At 41.3% G+C, this 23,704-nt stretch overlaps 1 protein-coding gene across 2 annotated transcripts in view; it reads right to left on the bottom strand.

Moving 5' to 3' along the window:
* BRAF (B-Raf proto-oncogene, serine/threonine kinase) overlaps positions 1 to 13,787 on the bottom strand; it is an 84,578-nt gene extending 70,791 nt beyond the window's left edge. The window contains exon 1 of one of the 2 annotated variants that reach the window (XM_088164674.1): positions 13,527 to 13,787. In XM_088164674.1, the coding sequence (XP_088020800.1) occupies positions 13,527 to 13,658 (132 nt within the window). In that variant the 5' untranslated portion in view covers positions 13,659 to 13,787. The remainder of the gene's footprint in view (positions 1 to 13,526) is intronic. The other variant, XM_014869946.2, reaches the window with a different exon arrangement.
* Positions 13,788 to 23,704: the final 9,917 nt, after the last annotated feature.

Here is a 23,704-nt window from a genome sequence, read left to right as displayed (position 1 = left end):
CTACAATAAAAATATCTTCACCTGAAGAAGCTGAAATTACAGCCTAATAGAGGACAAAATTTCTCAGAGGAACCGAAAACATTGCCCTAAATTACCTAGTATATATCTGTGCAGTAAACCAAGAGCCTTTCCACAACTGAACCTTACAGGCAAACTTAATATAGATTTCTATAATCTTCAAAAGGCTCCTCATACAATTGAAAGTACACTGAAAGCAGAAGGAAATTAATTAAAGTCAGCCATAGCAACAAATAATTACTTGCTGCTCATAGAGATGGAAAAGCTATTTTGTGTGCCATATTCATCAAGTCTTCTGACAAGATGAGAACTTTCACAAATCTAGTATTGACTAGCATATTCTAGCCCAAGAACACATATGCCATAACAAATTTCCAAGCTTCACAATTTCCTTCTAAGTGGCAACTTGTACTTCTATTTACTTAGAAAAAATTTACCTTCTGGCTTCCTGCATCTGTGAATACACTAAGAATTTTTTGTAGTCCAGAGATATCCTTAAGCAACTGGCTTGAGAATGAATCCCTGAGCAGGTATACTGCATCCTACAATGCAAGATCTATTGCTACTTCAACTCAATTGAAGGAACTCAAGTCTTTTCCTCACTGGAACTCAGAACAAGTGACCTCACATGACTCAGAAAAATCTTCTTCTGCCCAGCACTGCACCCACAGCTTTTGCCTCACAAAAGCTCCACCATCCCTGCTGCATTTTCACAGCCAGCAACTCCAGCCCATCTTTCCTCCTTGCAGACTTGCTTGTTCAGACAACTCAGCTTAGTTTTTGTGTCATGAGCACAGCCCAGCCTTGCAGACCTTGAGCCAAGATAGAGCCCCATCCTCACTGTGCAAAACACCCTGAAACACTGAGTTATCCAGAATTAAATTTCTGGAGTTCAGCAGCACCCACAGATATACAGGTTTCTTTAAAATGTCCAAATAAAGCCCAAATGTGCAAAAATAGCCTAGCAAGGGTCTCATTGCCCATAAGCACATACATTCCACCAAAAAACATGGCATATGGAATCCTTTTATCAATCAGTTCCAGACCAAAGAGCTTGTTCCTACAACACAAAGTAAACCCAAGTTTTTAAAGATTAAAGTCATCTCTTTATCCACTCTTTATTCACACTTTTTTAGAAGTAAAAGAAAACTGCCTGAAAGTTATTAAGAAAAACAGACCTATTTTTTTCTTATTTTTATGAGCACTCCACTATATTTATGAAACCCACACCTGTAGGAAACCATAAAACCACAACTGTCTAGTACCTCACAGAAATACTGAAGTTGATGCCGGCCTCAGAAACAGTTGCTGGAAATCTTAATGCATTTTTAAGTAAACCTGCAGTGCATCCACTACTGCCCACATGCAAGTCTGGTCCCTTTCCACAGGGAACAGAATGGGGATTTGAGAAACTGTTTAAACTGGAGTTCCATGAAAATGTAATGAATCCTTTACAGCTTGGATAACCATATCATTTTTCCAAAAAAAGCAACAAATAAATGTTTCTGGCCTATCTTGTAGCATTAGGTTAAGGTTATTCTCTATCACAAGAGATTAGATTTGATTCTCCTTTTAGTGCTGCTGACACAAGGAAGCTGACGCAGGCTAACACAGACACAGGCAGCCAGACAACTGGAAATATTCCAGATATACTGGAATATATCAACTTGAATCTGCCTATTGTGGATAATTGTGCATTAATTTTGCAAATAAGCACTCCCTTACAATGCAATAAAGACGATGACCTATTTCAAGCCAGAGGCAAGTCAGACAGAGTAGAAGCCTAAATCCATTCTATTAAGGGAAGACTGTGGCTGCAGAGATCACAGAGTATGTTGAGTTGGAAGGTACCCACAAGGATCACTGAGTCCAGCTCCCAGCCCTGCAGAGGACCATCCCCAGGAGTCACACCAGGAGCCTGTTCCAGAGAAGTGATCACAGCACCAAGCCTGAGAGAGCTCAAGAAGCCTTTGGACAATAGTCTCAGGTACATGCAAGGTTAAGCCACCAAGTTATTTTCACATCCCTTGCTGCTTGTTAAAATGTGCAGTGCCTGAGACATCACAAAGCAAACATATCTTTCATACTTTCTGCACCTGGCATCACTACTCAAATCTTTCAGTGCATCCCAACTCTAAGCTCTATGATTCATACTTGGTAGAAGACACTCAAAGTTCAAATCTATCCTGTAAGAAAAAAAATCTGCATTATTGGTCCAGGAACAGTATGTCCTGCATTTGGATTATCACACTTAGTGATGACAGAGAATACTCTGATATAATTAACAATGTAATTAAAGAATAAACCAATTAAAAAAATTAAGCATTTCATTTGGAAACTGCTTTATAAAGAGGACAAAATCATCAATACTTATCCAGTACTATTCAAATCAGTCCTTCAGGGTTTCTTTCTTACACGACCAATTCAATTGTCTGGTCCCCTAAGCAAGGATCCACTTTGTCTGAAAAAACTTAAAGCTGTCATGTATGAGACTGTCCTTTGCTGGACTAACATACCAAGTAACTTGAGATGCTTGGCTGAAAGATAGGCAAGAGGACACAGGAATGGGGTTAATACCAGAGCAGCCCACCAAACTATTGGCATGGCAAAATGCAGCACGTGTGGGTTTGAGTTTCTATGCTGACAATCACTGCTGCTGCTTGCTTGCACTTTGGTACCTCCTTCAGGTTCTTTCCCCCCTCACTCATCTTGTCCCAGTCCTCTTCTTAACTTTAAGTAAGCTTGCTTCTCATTTTCTGCAGGCATGTGCTGGAACAAGCACAGACAGTGGGATGGAGAGTCCTTTCATTCTTCCAATACTCCAGGCTATAGCTCCTCTCCATTTCTCTGTGGAAGCTTCTCACAAGTTGTGCATCCACTGTGTTCATTTTTCCACTTTTCCTATTCTCCTGCCTCTTCATGCTTACCACATTTCCAATAATGCAATTAAAGTTGTTATTAAACAAGTGTGACAAATACCAACAGCTGAAAAACTTCACCGAATTGAAAACCAGCTTGCAATGATTTTCACATGAGAGTTTACACAAGTGACATGAAGGTCAACATCAAGCTTGCCTTTCCTAGTTCTTATTTCCCAACTTTTTATTAATCTCAATGAATCATTTTTATTTATAGGTACTTTAAAATGTCTGAGATAGCCAACAATGGAACACTGTCAAAGTCTGCATGTAGGCAGTTCAAAATGAGTCAGTAAAATTTATAACCACAGATTAGTAAATAAGTTACAGACAACAATATCTACAGAAGTACCTGTAGCCAAGAGAAAAAGGATCCATTATCTCTTTTTCCACAAAAGTCTATGAATGTATCTTTCTAGACTCAGGATGAATGGCCTTAGGGAAGATGTACAAGGCTACATTTAGAAAGGAAAATCCTCAAGAAGAGGTCCAACATTTTCAGTACCATCCTGTCTGACAACTAGGATCATAACTAGGTCAATTAATACAGTAATGTGATCAGTGAGCATCTGCTGTAAGCACAGCAGTTAATTAAACATTGAAAAGGCTTCAAGATGAAAATCTGTTTTCCACTTTACAGGTAACAATTTTTATGAAGCAAAGACTAACTTGTAACTAGCAGTGCAGGTTCCAGCTGCATCTGACACTGCTGCTGTTGAACAAAACCAGCTCACCAAAACCAAGCACTCAAAAACTTCCACCCTTCTCCAAAAAACTAGGAAATATCTAAGTTAACCCTCCAATATCAAAGTAACATATTTGAAGAGTTCACAGCAGAAACTATATCTCATTTCTCTGCAAATCATCAGTTGCAACTGAGAGGAATCTATGTCATTTGCTTTCATTAATTCTCAACACAAACTCAATTGCTCATCATTCAGCTCTCTACCCTTAAAGCCAAATAAACAGCTTTTCAGCCTGACAGGCCTTTGCCCCTTAAGTTGCCTCCTCTTTAACAATGGAATTCAGACCTGAAATGCTCCTTACAAGTGTTTAAAAACACATATTTAAATAAATTCAAAAATTGTAAAGGATAAAGCTCAGTGAAATCTACCCTTGTAACACAACCAAGCAGTTTCTCTGTAAGAATGAAGTCACCAAGAGCCTTAGGCACTGATTGCCTTGCAGCTCACACCAGACAAACGGTGGCTGCAATTATCATATTGTCCTTGGCTATTTACCCCTGCTCTCTTCCTTACACTTTCTCCATAACATAAACCTTCGGCTGAACCCTTTCAGCACACTAAACAAGTGAAAAATTGTTCTCTTTGTCAAGGTTAGCTTTCTGCCAGTCTACTGTGCTTAAAACAGCTTGGCAAAGGACTCAGTGATCATCTCAGCTGGTGAAAAAGTCACCTTTCCTCTCTATAGCTCACAGTTAGATGGATTCAGGCTACCATGAAGCAGCAGCCCTCCCATTTAGGTTTCAATTCTCTTTCATTCTCCCACTTTTTCCATCACCTGCCATCTTTGCTGCTTGCTGCTAAGTAGAATTTGCCTCCAAGCACTATAAAAAGGAAAGTTAACAAATGTTCTCTACCACAGTAGAACAGCAGTGTGTGGAAAAATAAGAGCTGCCTTTATCCCTCATTTAAATCATTAACCAGTTGCACAGCTAAATCTTTAATTCCATATTTTTCATGGCTTTTGTGTTGCAGTACTACTAGTCCCACTTATTCACTTTGATACTAATTCAGTAGTCACGAGGATCACGCACAGACCGAGTTCGGGAACAATTCACTGGATTTACATTCATGAATTCAACAACTTCTCCCTAGACAGTAACAGGTTTGGAAAAAAAAAAAAAAAAAAAAAAAGAAATAAAAGAGGAAATAAACTATCTAGATCTTCTAACCCATTTAAGAAGGCAATTTTGCTTTAGCAAGGTAAGTACCACAGAATCTCAATAACACTAAATCCATACATCGGTGACATTTAAGAAAGATTATCATGAAGACACCAGACTATTTCTCTGCACACCTTAAGCTGAAAAGTCACATTTGTGATGGAAAGCAAGCAGCCAGCCAGCTAATTACAATAATTGCCTATAAGAAGCAAATGCTCATCCAGTAGAGCTCTTACACAGCTTGGGTCACATTAATTAAAATGACAAAACAAATAAACTCAGTTTCAGCTGAACTACAGAACTTAATTCTTCTCTCTCCTTGCCAGAGTACACAATTAATTACACTATGCAGAAAAGATAATCAGGACCTATATAAAACTTCTTATTATCACTTCCATAAAATAATTTGTTATAAACTTTGCAATATTCCACCACTAAACTGTTCCTACATAGTGACTACTGTGCACAGTTTCCTACCAACTCATTAGAAAATGTAAGACAGCTGGAATTGTTGGTCAAGTACAAATATACTCTGCTTGTTTAGAAATATCTGTGATCCAATAAAGAAATTAAGGTATGCTATTTTTATCCCAAACAGATCTCAAAAGCTGAAATAGAGAGAATCTACTTGCTTTTTTCTTTTTATTTTAAAAACACAAGTTATGTGCTCCTAGTCAAAGGAAACAGTCAAATAGGAACTGCCACAGAAACCACATTCTCCTAAGCAGCATTCTATGTTCTACTCAGCAGACTGCCCTGCCTTAGCAATCCCAGTACCACCTTGGAAAATGAAATCGTTTAAAAGGCAGATTTGGCTCCTTACCATCCATTGTACAACTAGGAGAGATTAAAAAATTACACTAACTACTTAACCTAGAAGCTGGAAAAAGTTACACCAATTTTCAATGATTTACACAGGCTTAAACGTGTGAAAAGAAACAGTACAAACTGTATTCTAGCAGAATTATAGAATGCTTGAAGAAGTCTTTTCTGAAAGTTACCTCAGATGATACTAAAGACTCACATTTAAATCTGCATTACTTTAACCTATTATAGAGACTATTTGACCTATTAAGCTTAATGAATAAATTTTCAAAATCAGATCAAAGATTGAGGCACCAATATACAACCATCCAGTTCCAAACATCTAGATACTACCAACTCCTTACTCATAATGATGTACTTTATTTCAGGGTGACTTTATAGGGCTTTTCAAACATCATTAGTGAATAACTTGTACTAGAGAGAAAAAAACCACTAGACACTATTCTGATTCCAGAAGCATCTACCTTCAAAACAAAATCCTTTATCTGAGATAAAGGGGAGAAAAAAAATTTAGTTAGGGTGTCTGTGTTTCAGGTGTCAGAAAACGTTGCCTGAACAAAATATGACTGCATTTGGAGAGTATTTATTACTTTCCAGTGCACTTAACAACAGCTTTACTAATAATGATACTGCTTAAGAGGCCTCACTATGCAACAGATCAAGACATTAGAGCTGGTATTCCCCTTTCTAATGTAAAAAAAAATTCCTACATTTTTACATATTTTTAAACTAAGTTAAATTGTTCATTAACAGCCTTTTCTGTTTGTCACCCAGAAGAAAGATTTCAAACAAAGTTGGTATGTTTCATGTAGAAATTGAATTGCTCCTTCATGCTAAGCTTTGTGCAGGTATACTAGGAGAATCCACAAAAATATTTCACTCGATCAGAACCTTAGAAAAAATAAAAGTGTCCTTAAGTGCTCAGATACACTCACATGATCTTCTGAATTTAATACAGATAGTATGGAAAATTCATTTGACACTGAGCACTATATCTGGCACTGCACAACAAGCTCCATTTTGAAGAGAGGTTCTGTTTTCTGATGTTAAATGCTCGTGTTGTTTGGGGAGCATCACGGTGGGATGTTAATTAGCAGCACTGATCCCTCAAAACTCCTGCCTGAACTGGCAGCACCTTCAGTCAAAGAGAAGGGTTACAAATCAGACTTTTGCCTGTTTTACTCTTTCTTTCTAGGGTCCACATTGTTACAACATCATCAAAAACAGAACGACACTGTTGCTGCTCCTCCAAAACTCACAAATGCTAAAAAGGTGCAACAAACCCAACACTGGCAGCAAGGGGCTTAAGCAGGAGAAAAAAAGAAAAGGCATGTAATTGTGCATCAATCAGCCTTCTTCAGCACTGGCCACAGAAGGGAGAATCAATTGAATGAATAAATATTTCAACGTTTTGGAAAGAAGCCGTGCACAGGAGGGAGAATGAGGATTCCACTGTACACCCCAAAAGCTCAAGAGCAACTGGAATAAAAAAGCTGAAGCAAAGGAACACGTATATTGCATGCTGACTTCTGTATCCTGCACTAGCTGTGAAAAAGTAACTGTGTTCACACACAGATGTGTGAACGGTTGAAAATGATGAAAACCATCTCACACCTCACAAAACGAAATTACTGTACCCAGAAGTCTCACGTGGTCAAGGCTGTTGGAAACGTACACTTGCTACACAAGAAGCTCACAGACACCTTCACAGCCCTGGCACACTGGCAAAGCTATGGCATGCAATCCTATTTCTGTAAAAAGCATGCTCAGAAGGGCTCCAGAGAGACCAGGAAAGATTGTTCCAGCCTGGCAGGGGAAGCTTGGGACCATAAAGTCTAAAGTGTCAGGACCTAAACCTGGCAAGTCCAGCTAAGGATGTCTCATCCGAGCACAACCTGTCATTCAAATATAAAAAATAAAGGCTCCAATGGAGTTTTATGGGATATTTATATTATTTATAATAACCAAACAGAAAAGAGGGGACACACACCCCCCCCATACTACCACTACTCCCCCTAACCAATTTCCTTTAGTGTCTGACTTCACAAGAGTTTTGGAACTCACTGGGTGCTCCTCACGCTGAGGAGATTGCACTCACTAGGTTTGCAGAAAACTAATCCAGCAAAAGCAATGCTGATTTTCTTTAGTACCAGTGAGTGGAGTCAATTCAGGACAGGACCTACGTGGTACCAAGTGGGCACAAGGGAGTAGATCTGGCTGAGAGGTGACATGGGCACAGCAAAGGGCAAAACCTCCAGCTCTGGGTGTCAGAGCACCATTGGATTGACTTGGCTCAAACTGCAGTGACAGGGAGCAGCAGCAGCCATAGGGACTACAATTATGACAGGGCATTTCTGATCTATTGTACATTTCATCACCCTTCAGAAGCCAGTGGTTCAAACCGAAAATAAAACTTGGCCAAAACTGTGATCCAAAAAACCCCCTCCATTAAACCTGAAACACCTTCCTTGGAAGGCTGGACTGGGAGAGAATTAGCAGTTCCATGATCAATCAAAACCGTCTTTTGTTTCCCTCGTAAGTACAAATAAAATTAGATTTCTTTCTAAAGCAAATTCCCTCCAAGATAGTTCATGCATTCAAATTCTTTGACAGATATAACAATCAATTAAACTGAACTACAGATTTGTTACAAAGTGGAATATTGCAGCCTTAAGTGAAACTTGGGAGTTATCAGTTTATGTTAAAAGATTGCTGCCATCAAAAGATACCTACATTAAACAAATCCCAACCAAACAAAAAACACAGCCAAAACCCAAAATGCATTTGTCTACAGTATTTTTAACTTCCTGCAACAAAAGAGTTGCCATTCCTGGCTAAACAAGTGTCAAGAAGGGTATTATTAGAACAGCTTTAAAAATAAGCTATCTTTGAGCTTAATGATTACAACAAAATACAAATGGGGATTAAGAAGCAAGACTGTAAGTCAGGGAAAGAAAAAAAAAAATCAGTACTAAACATTTTGTTCCCAACCAGTTTGTGGATATCTACAGAGATCAGAAACAAGCCTCCCAAGACATCACAACTTTCCAGAAGGAGCCACCACTCTATTAAGCAAGTTTTGTGTAATCAAACAAGCTACCACAGGACAGAGCTGTTAATTCTATTCCCTTTTGGAAAAAACATCATAAGCAGAAGTATCTGCTATCCCCACTAAACCTAAGTATTTCAAGGTTGTGTCCTAATGTTTGATCCACCTTGCCAGAAATAAATCATAAAAACCCTAAGGAAAAAATAAGATGAGAGGTTACCAAAGTCATAGTCCTTTTTTTTTTTTTTTTTCCACACCTGGATCAACTTTGCCCCATCACTCCTGACATATGTTTCCCTGTCGAGGTGACAGTCTGTTAATGAATAGCTTAAAAATAAGTTCAGAAAGTCTATTTACATGCTCCACTATTTCTAGACATAAAGAAAAACATCTCATAGTAACAAGGAACCATCTCCTCTGCTACCACTTCAACTCACTACTTCTGGCAGCAATCACCACAAGCCTGACAAACAAGCTATTTGCATTCTTCTTTGCAGCAGATTTGACAATTTCCATTTCTTTTTTCAACAACTTCACATTTTACTGAGTCTTTCTTCAAAGCTCTGACCTTCCAGACTTTACATCACTGCTACTATTCTGTTCTAGACTTGCCTCAGCCAAGCCATGCATTTCTGGAAGCTGTGACCCAAAGTCAGACAGTATTCAGCCATGGCCTTTCCCATGCTATGTAAAAGAAACATTTCACTTATTTTTTGAGATATACTACTGCAGAATATCAGCTACAAGGTGCTTCACATCAAGCTCCATTTTAACTTGTCCTCACAATTAAATAGGATGTCATTCACAGACGAGGCAGTTAGCTCAATAACTGAATACAAATGCAAGGAAACGTAATTGAGATTGAACATAAAACATACTCCCAAACCTACAAAAGCAATGAAGTAAAAAAACCACTCATACGGTTTCAGGTTTCCAAATAAGTAGCATGTTTAATAGTAAACTCTTTAGAGAAATAGACATTCTAAAGGAAAGTTGTTTGAATACCCAGCACCACAGGTCCCCTAAATGTTACTGCAACAAAATCAACCCCACTTTTACTTCACATACCGACATTACGAGACCCCATCACTTACTTCATATTTTAAGGTTAGAGATGCCTTTTCATTCTATCTTCATTTTACATATCTTTTCATCCATTCTCTATTTTACTCTTAAATCTGTTTCATAGGATTACAGTTTCTAAATTTATAACTAATATTCATGCAGGATGAACTCCAGCATTGCTGCCTAGAAAACAACCATCCAGCAGCTCAGGCCCTCACTTCACAGCCTTCAAAGTAATTTTTGTCTTACAAAGAGCAGTTTAGGGCACAAAGCTCCGAGTACAGAAAATCCCATTTGAATTATTTAATATTGGTGTAAATAATCTCTAGCAACAAGAGCAGAACCTTTCCTCCCAGCTGTCACACACTCCTTACTATGTCAACAACCCTGTAATGCTCTGAAAACCTTCCATCCAAACAATCTCTTGTCCCGAGAATTCATGCTGGGGAAGAAGCCAACCTCTGTGCCTGTGGACGCCAGCTCACATCCGAGGCCTCCCAGCACCAGCAACCAAACAGGGAGTGGAAGAGGAACAAATTTCTTCTCCATGCACTTGCCACTACCCTTTCCAAACCCTTCTGTCTCCAAGCAGTAGCCATTTCCTGTATCATTTTTATGACTGCATGGACAACTACCCTTATCAACTCTGAATTTCAATATAGGAGAAAAAAGATTAAGCAATCATCATATACTTATTAGAAGAGTTATAATACTCACTATTAGAAGAATTTTTAGTAACAGCATTTCGGCTACAAAAGCAACTTCTAAAGACATAAATTCATTATTTGATTAGGAACTGGTCATGAGTTGAACAATGGCTTAACTTGGTTTTTCAAAGCCCCAACCCTTGAGAATTCATAAGGGACAGTGATGCAGTGATGTAGCTGTAACCAACACAGAGCACTTGGTTGCAAACTCAATACAGAACATCTTGTTTACCACAAGGTTCTAACATACAAGTAAGGGTGTGTAAAATTGTAGTAACTACGTCAAGACAGACACAACCAGCACTACTACCAGTACTTTATTAAAAACATTTCCTGCCTTCTCTCAGTGGACTTCTTTCAGGTAACTCTGACTCCTTTTCTCACACAGGCAGCTTCACACAGCACTGACTCCTCTCCTCTCTGCAAGTTTCCTTCTTCATGACTGGATGACTGGCTAAACCCCAACCTGTCCCTTACCTGGCCATCTAACCCTTTATGTCCCTCACACAATTTCTTCTTACCTTGTCTGTCCCTTGCACCACCACGTGTCCCTTACCTGCTCACAGCATAGCCAGCAGCCTCCACCCCAAACTGCAGCACACTCTGGGTCTCCCATTCCAACCGCAACTTGTGGCCAGCTCACCCACTCTATTATAACACCCATCCTCACTGGGCAGGCAAGGCTGTCTCCACTCCTCAGTGATCAGTACAGTTGTAATTCATTGCAAAGATTGCCTTCTGTGCCATGCTTACAGCCTGTCTTCCCACATAAGATGACTTCAACATCTGTCAGAAATTCTTCTTCTTGTCTGCTCCCCTTTTAAAAGCAGAAACTGAGTGCAGGACTGAAGGTTTACCTCCTGGAAATCAGGATTGCATTTCCCTAAAGACTATAGGAACTGAAACCTTTTCAGGTATTGCCTTAAGTAAGGTCATGCTCCTTGACAGGCTTCCACAGCAAGGTTACTTTTAAAGCCTAGATTTACCTTGTCTTGAAACAAAACACTAGAACATGTACTTACATTACAGCCATGAGTCAGTTACAAGCACTTCAGTATTTTTTGACTTATGTCACTTTGAACTTGCATTAAACTTTAGCTTGGCTTGTTTTAGTATTAAGGACAGTTTCCATTTTAACTGTGTCATCAATTTTTTGGGCTTGAACTTCATTAAGGTACAGGTTTAGGTGAAGTAATAGGTGTACTTATACAGTAAACAAAACTTAATTACCTACAACTTGAGGAAGAACTAGTTAACTACAGAACAAAACCACATCAGAAAACAAAAACTATACAACCAGCTCGGCCTTGAGACCCATGTGTTTTGGTATTTCCAATGTAGAAGTTTGCTTGTAAATTATACAAGACTATCTCCCACACACTTCCTACATATTTACACCCATACCAACAACCTATCAACCTTTTTGCTTGGCAGGTGTTCCACATGCTGGGCCACTTTTCTCTCTGCTTCATCCAGGGAAGATATTCATGATGGAAGGAGAAGCAGCCACACTATGTAATTTACCATTTGGAATCAAATCTAATTACTGACACAGTCTAAAATGTTTTTGAAGTTCAAAGGACTTAGAGCAGTTTCACAGACACCCCCTTCAGTATGAAAACTGTTTTTTTAAAAAAATTCTTGCCTTCTGCCACTGCTTTTCCCTCTCTTATCTTCTATACTTCAGTTTAAGCAGCTCAGCTGCATTGATGTTATTGTTTCATGGGCCACAATATAAACCAGTTATTGGATTAATTCCATAGTTTTTTTTTTCAAATGACAGAAATAACTGAGAAATTCAGAAGCTTTTTAACCTCACTTTGCTGCTAAAAGTGTGTGTTTGTTAAACCCCACTCTCCAGGTGTTTGGGTTTCTCAACCAGCTGAGAGTTTCTCCTTACTCAGGAAAGTTCAGACTGGACTAGCATTACTCAAGGTGTTTAATCACCATGCTGGGTAGGTGTAAAATAGATGTGTACTGCTGAGTTTTGCCTACCTTCAGCAAGTAAGTCAGGAACTCCTTAGATGAGGGAATCAAACTCAGGTCTTCCAAACATCCATAGGGATGGACTCTTTCCCTACTTCTCCTTTCTGGCCATTTACTCAGCATGAACTCTAGCACTTCTCAACTCACTAATTCCACTATAATTCAGTATGCTATTAATAACTAAAATGGATACAAGCCCAGTCTTCGGGGAGTCGGGAATCCAACTGGACCCCACTGAGAGCAGCTGGCCCAAGCCAGCTCTTTTTCCCTGCTGGAGGCTGCAAAGGAGACGCTCCCAGGTGGGCTGGGCTCCTCAGAGATGAGAGGTCTCGTACCAACAGCACAGACGCACCAGGGAAAGCTGAGCTGAAACACTCTCCAGCCGGTAAAGCTGAGAACAAAACAGCAGAGCTTCTGGCATCTGTATTTACCTCCAGAACAGACTCGAGGCACGGCATCTGGCAGGTTGGTCTGCCTTGGATGCCGACAGTGCTTAAATGCGCGAAGCACCTTGTGTTGTTACCGCACAGTTTATTCCTCTTCCGAAAACATTTCAGAAGCATTCGCAACTCACACTTCAGCCCCAGCAAAACAGGTAGTACCGCTCGCTCCCCGTGGGATTGGGAAGTTAAGTAATAAGCCCCAAAAACACAGGAAGTATGTAAGAAAGACACCAACCAGAGGCCTGACATCCTCACTGCCTCCTCGGTGCCCTGTCCGTTAACATTTCCTAAGACGCTTTGTGCAAAAGACGTCCACAAAAAGCCCGTCCACAAAGCGAGCCGAACCCAACCTTGGGTTTAAAATGCATTTCCAGTGTTTCAAAACCATCGGGGGAAACCGATGGCAAACCCCCACACAACACCTTCGCCGGACACGGCGCCCGCGGCCGCAGAGGCACCGAGCCGGGCTTCTCCGCACCCCGGCCGGCACCGGCACCGGGACCCGCACCCTCCCCGCCGCGGCCCCCGCTCCCTGCCCCCGCCGCCACGGGCCGCCCCCGGCACGGCCGGGCCCCAGCCCCGGGGGCGGGCGGCCTCCGCGTGCCTCACCTCCTCCGGGATGGCCGGGTCCCCGCTGCCGCCCCCCGCGTAGCCGGCGCCGAGCGCGGGCGGCTCGGGCTCCATGTCCCCGTTGAAGAGCGAGGCCCCCTCGGCGCTGCCGCCGCTGCTCAGCGCCGCCATCTTGGGCCGGAGCGCCGGGGCGAGGGCGGGGCCGGGGGCGGCCGCGTCCCCGCCACCGGGGCGGCCCCAGCCGCGACCCGTAGTGCGAGGGGCGGGCGGCGAGCGCGGTCCCGGCCCGCTCCCAGCGCCGCCGCCGCCGCGTCACGGCCGGCCTCGTGACGTCACACAGAATTGCCGCGGCCACGGCGCATGGGCCCGCCTGACGTCACCGGGAAGCACCGTGACGTCACGGCGCGACCGCCCTGTCGCCCTGGGAACTCGGACGTGGGCTCGGGCCACGCCCCCTCCCGCGGCCCCGCCCGCCGCCGCAGCGCCCCCTGGCGGCGCGGGTGCGCAATGGCGGCGCCGCCCTCGCAGGGCCGGCCCCGGGAGCGGGAACCGGGAACCGGGAACCGGGGCAGAAGGAGCTCCGTGCACACCCGGCTGTGCGGTCGGGTTGAACACCAGTGCCAGGGGGTCTGCGGGTCCTTCCCGGCGGCGGGGGAAGCCGGGGTGCCGGCGGCATTCAAACGAGAAACGAGTGGGGTGCCGGGCATCCCTCAGCAGACAGCTGCTGTGGGTGAATCCTCACAAACACGAGCCGTGCGGCAGCGACGAACACGCCTCCAAAACTCCCATGTTAAGCTGCTGGCGGCACCTCTAGTGATAACGGAAACAATCGATGGATGGGATCGATAAAACATCCGTGTTTTCTCCACTGACAGCACTTGAGGCCTTGGCTGCCCAAGCTGGCGCTGTGTTTACACACGATGCTCCAAGCTGAGGGTCAGGTCTGGCCCAGCAGACAAGGGGATCCCTTCCGATCCTCGGGAACACCACTGCTGTCCCCAAAGCTGCTCCCCGCCTTGTGCCCAGTGCCATCGGTCCCCAAAGTGGCCGCCTGTTCCCATCTGAAGTAAAACCTTGGCCTATGTCTAATGCCTGTATGCCACACCCACTGAAATGCAGCTTACACGCACAAAACACCTGCTAAATCAGGTGGTTCAAGCTGCTTTCTTGCTGAAAAAGTCTTTATTATAAATTAAAAAAAAAAATGGCAACGGTATTTGAGTGCATTGCAAAGAAAGGCTGATGGACCAGAACAGCAGCAGGACTTCAGAGAAAGGCTGTTCTAACACAGCCTGATATATTTTGTGGTAGCCAGCTAAAATAGTCTAGGTTGAAACCTGCAAGTGCAAGATCCTTATCTTTGTTTCACTTCAGTTGTGAACATGTAACCACACAAGCTCTTAATGTAATAATGCCGGTGAGAGAACTGAGGTTTGTATTTCACCTTTCACACTGTGGGCCATTGCCGTGGAAAAGCATTTCAAATGCAGTTCAATACTGGCGGTGTTGCAACTGGCAAATAAATGCAACTTCAATTTAAAATTTCAATGGATTTTAATTGACTTTTTACAGGCTATGCTTGTTAAGAGAGGAGCCTGGGGTTTCCTGTGACTGGAGCCCTGCAGTGCAGTCAACAGAAAGGCTACACAAGTACATAAGAATGAAATGTACAGACTAAGCAGTCAGCCAAGTTTAGAAGTTTCTCTCAAATAGCCACATTAATGAAGAGGATAATTATCAGCAATTCCTGCTATGTGGTGGGAATGTGTAACAGTAGTGAAAAAAATGCATACAAACTCTGGAAAATAGCACCCATGCTGAGGACAAATTTCCCTGATCTCTGGGACAAATTTCCCTGATCTCTGAAGGAAAAGGCATCAGAGATAATAGGAGATGGTTCTCCCAGCACATAGCCTGTTGTGGAAAAACCAACAGAGTAATAGAGGTTAACTAACAGAGTGAGTCCATTCATTTCCATGAAATTTATACCAAGGGATAATTTAGTCTCAATGTCCAGAACGTAGTCAGAGCCTTCTTTTATTCCCCAAGCAATTTATGTCCAGAGCATAACCCTAGCAGTGGAATTAGTACACTACTATCAATCTGTAGCTTGTAATACCTTTCCCATTGCTTTTAGTAGTCTCTTTCCTCTGAGGTTCTGATTATTTCCAGATTTTCATTCACTTAGAATTCTGCTAGACTTTCTTACCACATTTGATGTTTCACTGAAGAGCTGCAGTTCTAATACTGAGAAGTAATGTCCAACGCTGGAAACACAGCAGAGTTACATCCAGAAATACATGAGATTAAAAAAAAACAAAACAAACAAAAACACCTAAGAAATACTTTAAACAATTGTTGTGTAGGAAGGATACAAAAATCTACTATTCATACTTTCCTTTTGACTGGGGGAATCCACACTGGTGATGAATGGAATTTTCTACTCCTTCACATGGTGGCTACTTGGTCTCTCTACTTGATCCATCATGATGAAAGAAAAATAATTAATAACTGTAGCTATTTCGTGGTGATATGAAATCCTATCTGCTGGTAATTAATATTATCAACACCTTTTACAGAGACTGGCTTTCATGACAAACATAGGTCAAAATCAAATTACAGCCTAGATATGAAAGGCAAGTTTCTGCTATCAAATCTGTGGGCCACTGGGTGGTTGACTCCAGCAATGCAGCACAGCCAGTTTATCTGGTATTGCAGAAGGTAATGCAAACGTGTAAATGTAAAACCTCCCACCAAACTCCTGGTTATGCACTGGGGTTTGATCCTCCTCAGAATTTTTTGAATTCATTTGAATTTGGATGAGAAAACAAATCCAGATGTTAAAAGACCAAGACTCTCCACCTAGGTTGCCCACCACCAGAACATTTGTCTGATCTAATTAACACCTGCATTTTCTGAGAACAATGTTTTAAGGATTCAGTAAGAAAATGTATATAATTACCTGAGAGTAACTGTCTCATTGTGAGCATTTGGACACTTCATCTCTTCTTAAAAAAAACAAACCAACCAACCAAACACCAAAGAACAATCAACAAAAAAAAACCCCAAAACCCCAAACAAACAAACAAACCCTCCCAAAACCCCCCAAAAATCACCTAAACTTTATGTGATCTTTATGATATGCTCCAAAATGTGAATATTCAAAAGAGATATTAAATGAAACTTAATCTTGGTTTCCTTTATTATATCATTTCAACAGAAGACAGCATCTCCAAAATAACCCCAGCCTTCCAATTTCTTAATCAAAACAATTATAAGATTTGCATATTGGTGTGATAATTGGTACGATTTTTTAAAGTGATGTGAAAATTTGATACATATTCAACTCAGGATGTCTGAAGTGCCCTTAAAATTTATCCAAATTTCAAAAACTGCTTAGCCATTTCACACACTCAAAAGACAGTATTTGTCCTGTAAATGGTAGCATTTGTACTTGGCCCATGCACATTTGAAAATGCTGGATTAAATTCTCAGTCATGACAGCAGAACTACAGGTCTGGATGATTTGTTAAAAACACAGATTCTAATGACACCAGTTGTGTTCCCTGTTATCTTGGACAGAAAAGGTGAAGCAGAACAAAACTTAGGCTATTGTCCAGAGTTCAGTCATTTTCTGATTACTAGTCAGAATAATACACACTTAAGAAAATTACTTTGCTCTCCAGGAAAAGAATGTTGGAGACATTAAGGATGTAACCCAGATAATTTTTTTCTTTTGCATCTCTTTAGGCCCTCTAGCAGTTTATTATCTCTCCCACTCTAAGATATACTGTCCATATTTTCATATTCCTAGGAATTGCTGTCTGATTGATCCACTGTGAGGCAATAGAAAAAAACAAGGCTGCTTTTTCCTTTTTTTTTTCTGTTCCTTTACATTAAACTATTGCAGTACAGAGCATACATAGTGTTTCTTTTGGTACTTCCTGAGAACTAGTTCAGGACATTTACCATTCTGTGACACTGCTAAACCTGAAATATTCATACTTTTAGTGTGAAATTGGATAATATTCAGGTGGTGATTTGAACTTTGCTGCTGAACACTCTTATCTGTGATTTTTTCAGCTGATGGAGCTTTCATAGCTCTTTGCCTCTGAGTTAAATATATGAGCAAAAGCGATGAAGATGGGTGGAGACTGCCAGCAAAACAGGAGTAGGGAAAACAAGAAAAAAATGTGAATCCACCAGATTCTTAACTCAGTTTTCATTCTACCATTAAAAGCAATGTTGACCAAACAAGCTTTATTTTATATACAAATAATAACCTATTCTAGATTTGCTTGTAATAATCTTTGGAATATTTACATAGCTTTCATTTGATTCAAGCATAATTTATTTCAATCATTATTTATAAAACTGTTGCTCTTCTATCTCTAAACCCCAAAACACCAAAGCCCAAACCTTCAGAAAGTAAAAAGCAAAAAATGTTTTCCTTTGGAGATGTGTGGGTGGCAGGAAAGGTGATGGGACTGGGACATGCCTGTAGGCTGCTTGGTGTCACCAGAACCCAGTGCTGGCCTGTTTCCTTCTGCATGTGGGTGCTGAATTTGGGGTCCATAATGTGAGTGCTGCCTCACAGTGCTCTGCTGCTCTCCCTCCTGCTTCCTGCCTCCACTCGTGTCCGTGAGGGGGAAGCTGAAAAAACCAACATTTTATTGAAAAGCAGTGTAAATACTGACCTACATGACATTTGAGGGACCCTCAAGTGACAGAATGAGCCCTGAAACCATTATTAAGGGGACAGAAGTGGCAGCCAGCAGAAAAGTAGGGACAGGGATGGGGTAAAAGATTAAATGGAGGGAGAATGTGGTTGATGTAGACACTGGAGAAGAAGATGCAGCTCTCCTAGGAAACGAGAAGCAGATGAAAACAGGGAAACAAAGGAGCAAAGAACATTGGTTTTCCTGCCTGATGTACTTTACTAAAACCACATCTCATATTTGCAAAGATTAGTCCAGACTCTCCTGTTCCCATAGCATCCCTGGTCACTGCTTTAACACATTCAGCTTGTTCAGATATCTGATTTCTGCTTTGTGTTGGACAGTGATAAGCTGATCAGCTTTAAGGACTAAACAGTTTTGTATGCCTCACATTATCATTTCAGTGTGAATAATCATATTTTACAACTCAAAACCATCCCATTTAGGCACAAAAACCCCCACTAATGTCACTGAATGCATTCCAGGAAAGGGCAGGAACAGATACCACCTCAATCAAATCATTTTACTGTTCAGAAAATGACTGTTCAATTATGTTCCAGTCTTAGGATTTTCCTTTATAATATCCAGGTTAGCTGCACTTCCCCTGGCCTCAATACCTGCTATTATTGGATTCTCTGGCACTTTACAGACATGTTGGTGACTATCTACATCTCTGATCTAATAAAATTTTAGGTACTAACTTGCACCTTTCAGTTTCTAGCCTCTTATCTGAGCAGAAAAGTCCATCAGGGTTAGTATTGGCCTGAAGAAAGGATATTTTAAGAGTTTAAAAAATCTGAATCAATAACAGGAATCAAATTCAGAAACTGCAACTTTCATGTGGAAGAGAGAGAATATGGTGATGTATGTTTCTCAGGGCAATATTCCACATTGCTGGAATTTTAAGATTTATTGTTCTTCAGGGATAGGTCAGATGGGATGGATAAGCTCTCTAAATGAACGCTTATATTGTGTATATGTGTTAAAACATCAGTGTCTTTTGCTGAGAGAGTCAGTATCACCGTTCATAATCCATCCTTGTCTTTTAATCCTCACTACCACCAAGACAACACAAGCCTCACAGACATTGAATCTCTCCTATAAAAGAAAGCTGCTCACCAAGCAAGAGGTAATTAGGGCAGTCTCCTACCCACGTTGCTCTATCCTCATTCCTGTGAATATGCCCTTGGCCAAAGGCAAAATTTCTGGTGCAGTGGCCAATGGCCTCTCAGTGTTTTTGATGCTGTGGATTGCTTGAAGCTTGCAGTTGTGCTGAAGGCTCTTGATGTGGTTATTCCTTTTTGATATAACAAGACTTCTTTCTCTAGAAGACACATTTGTTTTGGTAAATGAACACAAATTCTGTTACTGCCCTCTGGGGTGTTCTACATGACTGTGCTGGATATGGCTAGGGGAGGATTAATTTTCTTCACAGTGGCTGGTGTGGGGCTGTGTTTTGGATTTGTGCTGAACACAAATGTTCACAGAAATGTTTTTGTTATTGCTGAGCAGGGCTTACACAGAGCCAAGGCCTTTTCTGCTTTTTGTGAGGCTGGTGAGGAAGCTGGGAGTGTCTGGGAGGTTGGGAGGAAACACAGCCAGAACAGGTGACCCCAATTGAACAAAGAGATGTTCCAGAGCATATAACATCATGGTCAGTATATAAACGTGGGGAAACGGGAAGGAGAAAGGATCACGTTTGGAGTGATGGCATTTCTCTACTCAAGTCACTGTTACATGTGATGGGGCCCTGCTCTCCTGGAGAGGGCTGGACTCCTGCCTACCCATGGGAAGCAGTGAATTAATTCCTTGTTTTCCTTTTCTTGTGTGTACAGCATTTTATTTCTCTATTAAACTTTCTTTAGCCCAACCCACGAGTTTTCCACCTTTTATCCTTCTAGTTCTCCCCCTGATCCCACTGGTGGGGGTGTCAGTGAGTGGCTGTGTGGGGCTTGGCTGCCAGCTAGGGTGAAACCACGACAATGACTCCAGCTTAGATTGTCATTTCATCTGATTTTTAAGTGGTTTGCGTGCCTAGTCAATACCTTACTATCTGCCCTCAGGGGGCAATAATATTTATTAATTAACTTGAAAATGCTATCAAACAACTTGAGTTTGAAAATACAGAGACAGACCACGCAGCTGGCTTTATTGGTGTCAGGCAACAGAGCAGTGTTTTGGCAAACATTGCAGCATATAAGCAGAGCTAAGTGCACAAGAAGAAAAGTAAGGAGGCTACAGGGTTACTTTCTAGTTGCCAGTAACAACCCTGACATTCTGGAGCCTAATTTTCACTTTCCAGTTTACACTGTTGACTCAGAAAGCATTTGTGAGGTTTAGAGCTCATGAGCAACACTTACCTGCAGGTAATAAAAAAAAAAATACAATGAACTTCCCAGTTGTTAACCAGCCAGTTAATGTAATAGCCTCATTGCTTTTTGCTCCTTCAGAAATATTCTGAGCAGCAGCTTGATGCTTCCTGTTGTACTCAGGCTCCTTTGGATGCAAGTATAGAAATGAGAAATGTCTCACCTTGTCCATAGTGGTTGCTGGTTGTAAATAAGTCCCCATCACCCAGGTGCCAGCACAGTCTCTCACAGCTGAGACTCTCTTAGAGCCACTGCAGCTCTCTTCTCTGCAGAAACCAGTGCATGGCACCCAGAGAGCCTGACATTAATTACTCTGATCAACACTGAATCACAAAATGCTGAGCTGGAAGGAGCCCACAAGGATCATTGAGTCCAGCTGGGAACATCACTGGGGAAGCACCTTTGGCATGCACAGACAGGACAGAGGCTGGAGAGATGAGGTTTCATAAGCATTGCCCTGAAGAGACCACTATCAGCCCAAGGCTGGCATTGGATTTACCTGTTACACAGAGGTAAATCCCACTGATACCAGTTGGAGATACTCAATTTTCACACAGTTTCTAAAGTGAGGCCACTTCTGGAGATGTTTTAACCTGGAATCACATTTTAGAGATCTGCTTTTGAAAGGTGGGAGTTAGGTGACCCCACTCACTTTTATCCAGTCAAGACTGTAATGGAAACAGAGGAATGTGATGCATTCACAATTACATATTTGCAGCAACACACCCCTGTGTGTGGCAGTAGGATGGTTTTAGAATTTCTGGACCTCATTAAAAGCCTATTTACTGAAGCAGCCCACGAGGCAAACAGCAGATAGACAGAAACAGCAACTAAAGTGAGAAAGACCCTTTGAATTCTTTGAAATACTTACAAACAGCTTTAGGAGCCCTGGGATGAAGTGAAGTACTTTCAAGCAGAGACAGAAAACCTAATGGATATAAAAATCCTTTTTTAGCTCTTGGTGAGATTTGTTTTCAAAGACCTAGCTATGATATGAGAAAATGAATTAGGTCATCCAGTCTGCCTCCTCCTGTTCCAGGAGAGAAGTGGTCCCAGTGCTATATTTTGTAACACTTGGCTCAGCCCAGCTAAGCCTGATTCAGTCACCATAAACCAAACACACTTCTTGGCAATCTTCTCAGTCTTTCTAAATATTTCACTCTGTGGAATTTTCCCCAGTATTCCAACAAGAATAATTCAATACAGCATGTATAAAGACACTCTGATGTCATAATCATCATGCTGCTGACTTCATATTTATCTCCTTAGATAACCCTAAATAACTTCCCAGTCAGTGTGGTGGTGATATCCTTCTAATATCTGTCTAGTTATGCTCCTCCCCATTTGAACACATTATTGCCATGCTCTGCTGTGACTGAGCCTTCACAAGAAATTCTTTCAGATATTTCCCTGTCTGTTCCTTCCCCTTTGTATTCAAGACATTATCATTATTACTATTAATATTATTATGATTATTACACTTGAGGAAAAGGACAAGGTAAAGAAAGAAGTGAAAAGACAAAACCACATTTTTTCATGCTACCCCAGCTGTGCAGGCACAGAAAGATCCATTCTTAATAGCTGGCCTACACACATAATTCAAGTTCTACCTCTAGGATTTATGATAAGGGTATTGGTTTCATTTCTGCTTTCTCTTACTTGCCTCATACAATCTCTTTTCCTCTTACATTTTTATTAGAACCTTTGAGTTTTCCATTGTTGTTTGGACAGTTTAGAGAAATGATGCTGCCCCTGCAGAAGGTTAACCAGGAAGAGTTTCTGATCTTGCACATCTCAGTATCAAGATGATGAACAGAGAATATCCCTTGAAGGATTTTCTTTTCAAAATCTACTGCCAAGGGACTGTACAAGAAGTTCCACAGTCACTTACAGAGGGAAATTAATCTGAGATCCCCATAGCATTTGTTTTCCTTGCATATTACCCTTTCTGCTTTAAAAGAAAGAAAACACAGAACACAGTCATTCCCTCATCAAAGCAGCCTTTCAAATTCGTCAGTCTTTTCAAAAACATAATCTTAATTGATTATTGTTTTTTTAAATTATCCTAACATAGCCTTCAAACACAAAGTGGTAGAGGAAGATGTACACAGATACTTCAGATTTTTAAAAACATTTATAGTATGAGAAATAACTATGATTTAATTTTTACTTTCTGACCAAATCAAGATTTTTTCAGCATTTGACATTTTAAACATCTAAAGCAGAACAGCAAACAAAGTAACATACCACAGCTTATTTTATGTGTTAAAAATGTCCTCAGCAGTTGCATACAAACATCTCTCTGAAACACACAGAGCTACAAGCCCTACCCCAGGCAGCCTAAGCTGCCCTTTACAGGGTTCTCCTGGGGTAAACTCCCATCCTGGAAGCAGCTTAACCTCCTGATGCTGTTCACTCAGTGATCATTATTCTAATTGTACTCTTGGGGAAGCAAAGGCAAGAAAGACAAAGCATTTATCTAAAAATTTCGAGGTGCATTTCACTGAGCTGTGTAAACTCAGCACCCTGTTTTAATAAGAACAGACTCTTTCCACTTGAGGAGAAACTTTGTTCAAGTTATTACTGTTCTGAGCAAAGCACAGGTATTTTAACACACTGGTAGCTCTGCCAGAAAGCAAGACTGAGTTTTTTTTTTTTCCTTCTACCATTACAAAGTACAGTCACATGCAAGTGAGCTTCTGCTTGTCTGCAGGGCTTGCAAAAGTAAGAGGTTCTGGCAATAGCTGCACTCCCTATAGGATATATACAGCAACTGGGTCAGCCTGTTTACAAAATAGCTTGTGATTATCACAGCAGTGCTCAGCAGCTATGAATACATCATACCAGAGTCTAATTAAAGACAGGCATAGCTAAAGCACTGCATAATAAACAGTGGCAATAAAGCTGCTGAGGATTGGGAAGAGGTTAGTTTTTATTCTCAGCCCCTTGAAGGTCAGCTAACCAGGTTTATTCTGATCAAGAATTAAAACATACATCTTCTGAGGGCAGGCAGTTCATATCCTCAGGAAAATGGTGAATTTTGTAACAAGACACAGCAATTTCAATGGTGAAAAAAAATCATTTTACCGGGAAAACTGAGAATAAAGAGCAAGTTAAACTTGGTAATTTG

The sequence above is a fragment of the Sturnus vulgaris genome, chromosome 5 (assembly GCF_052056855.1).
Source record: "Sturnus vulgaris isolate bStuVul1 chromosome 5, bStuVul1.hap1, whole genome shotgun sequence".
Lineage (NCBI taxonomy): Eukaryota > Metazoa > Chordata > Aves > Passeriformes > Sturnidae > Sturnus > Sturnus vulgaris.
The sequence above is the reverse complement of the archived record's forward strand: the minus strand, read 5'-3'. Positions and strand labels throughout refer to the sequence as shown.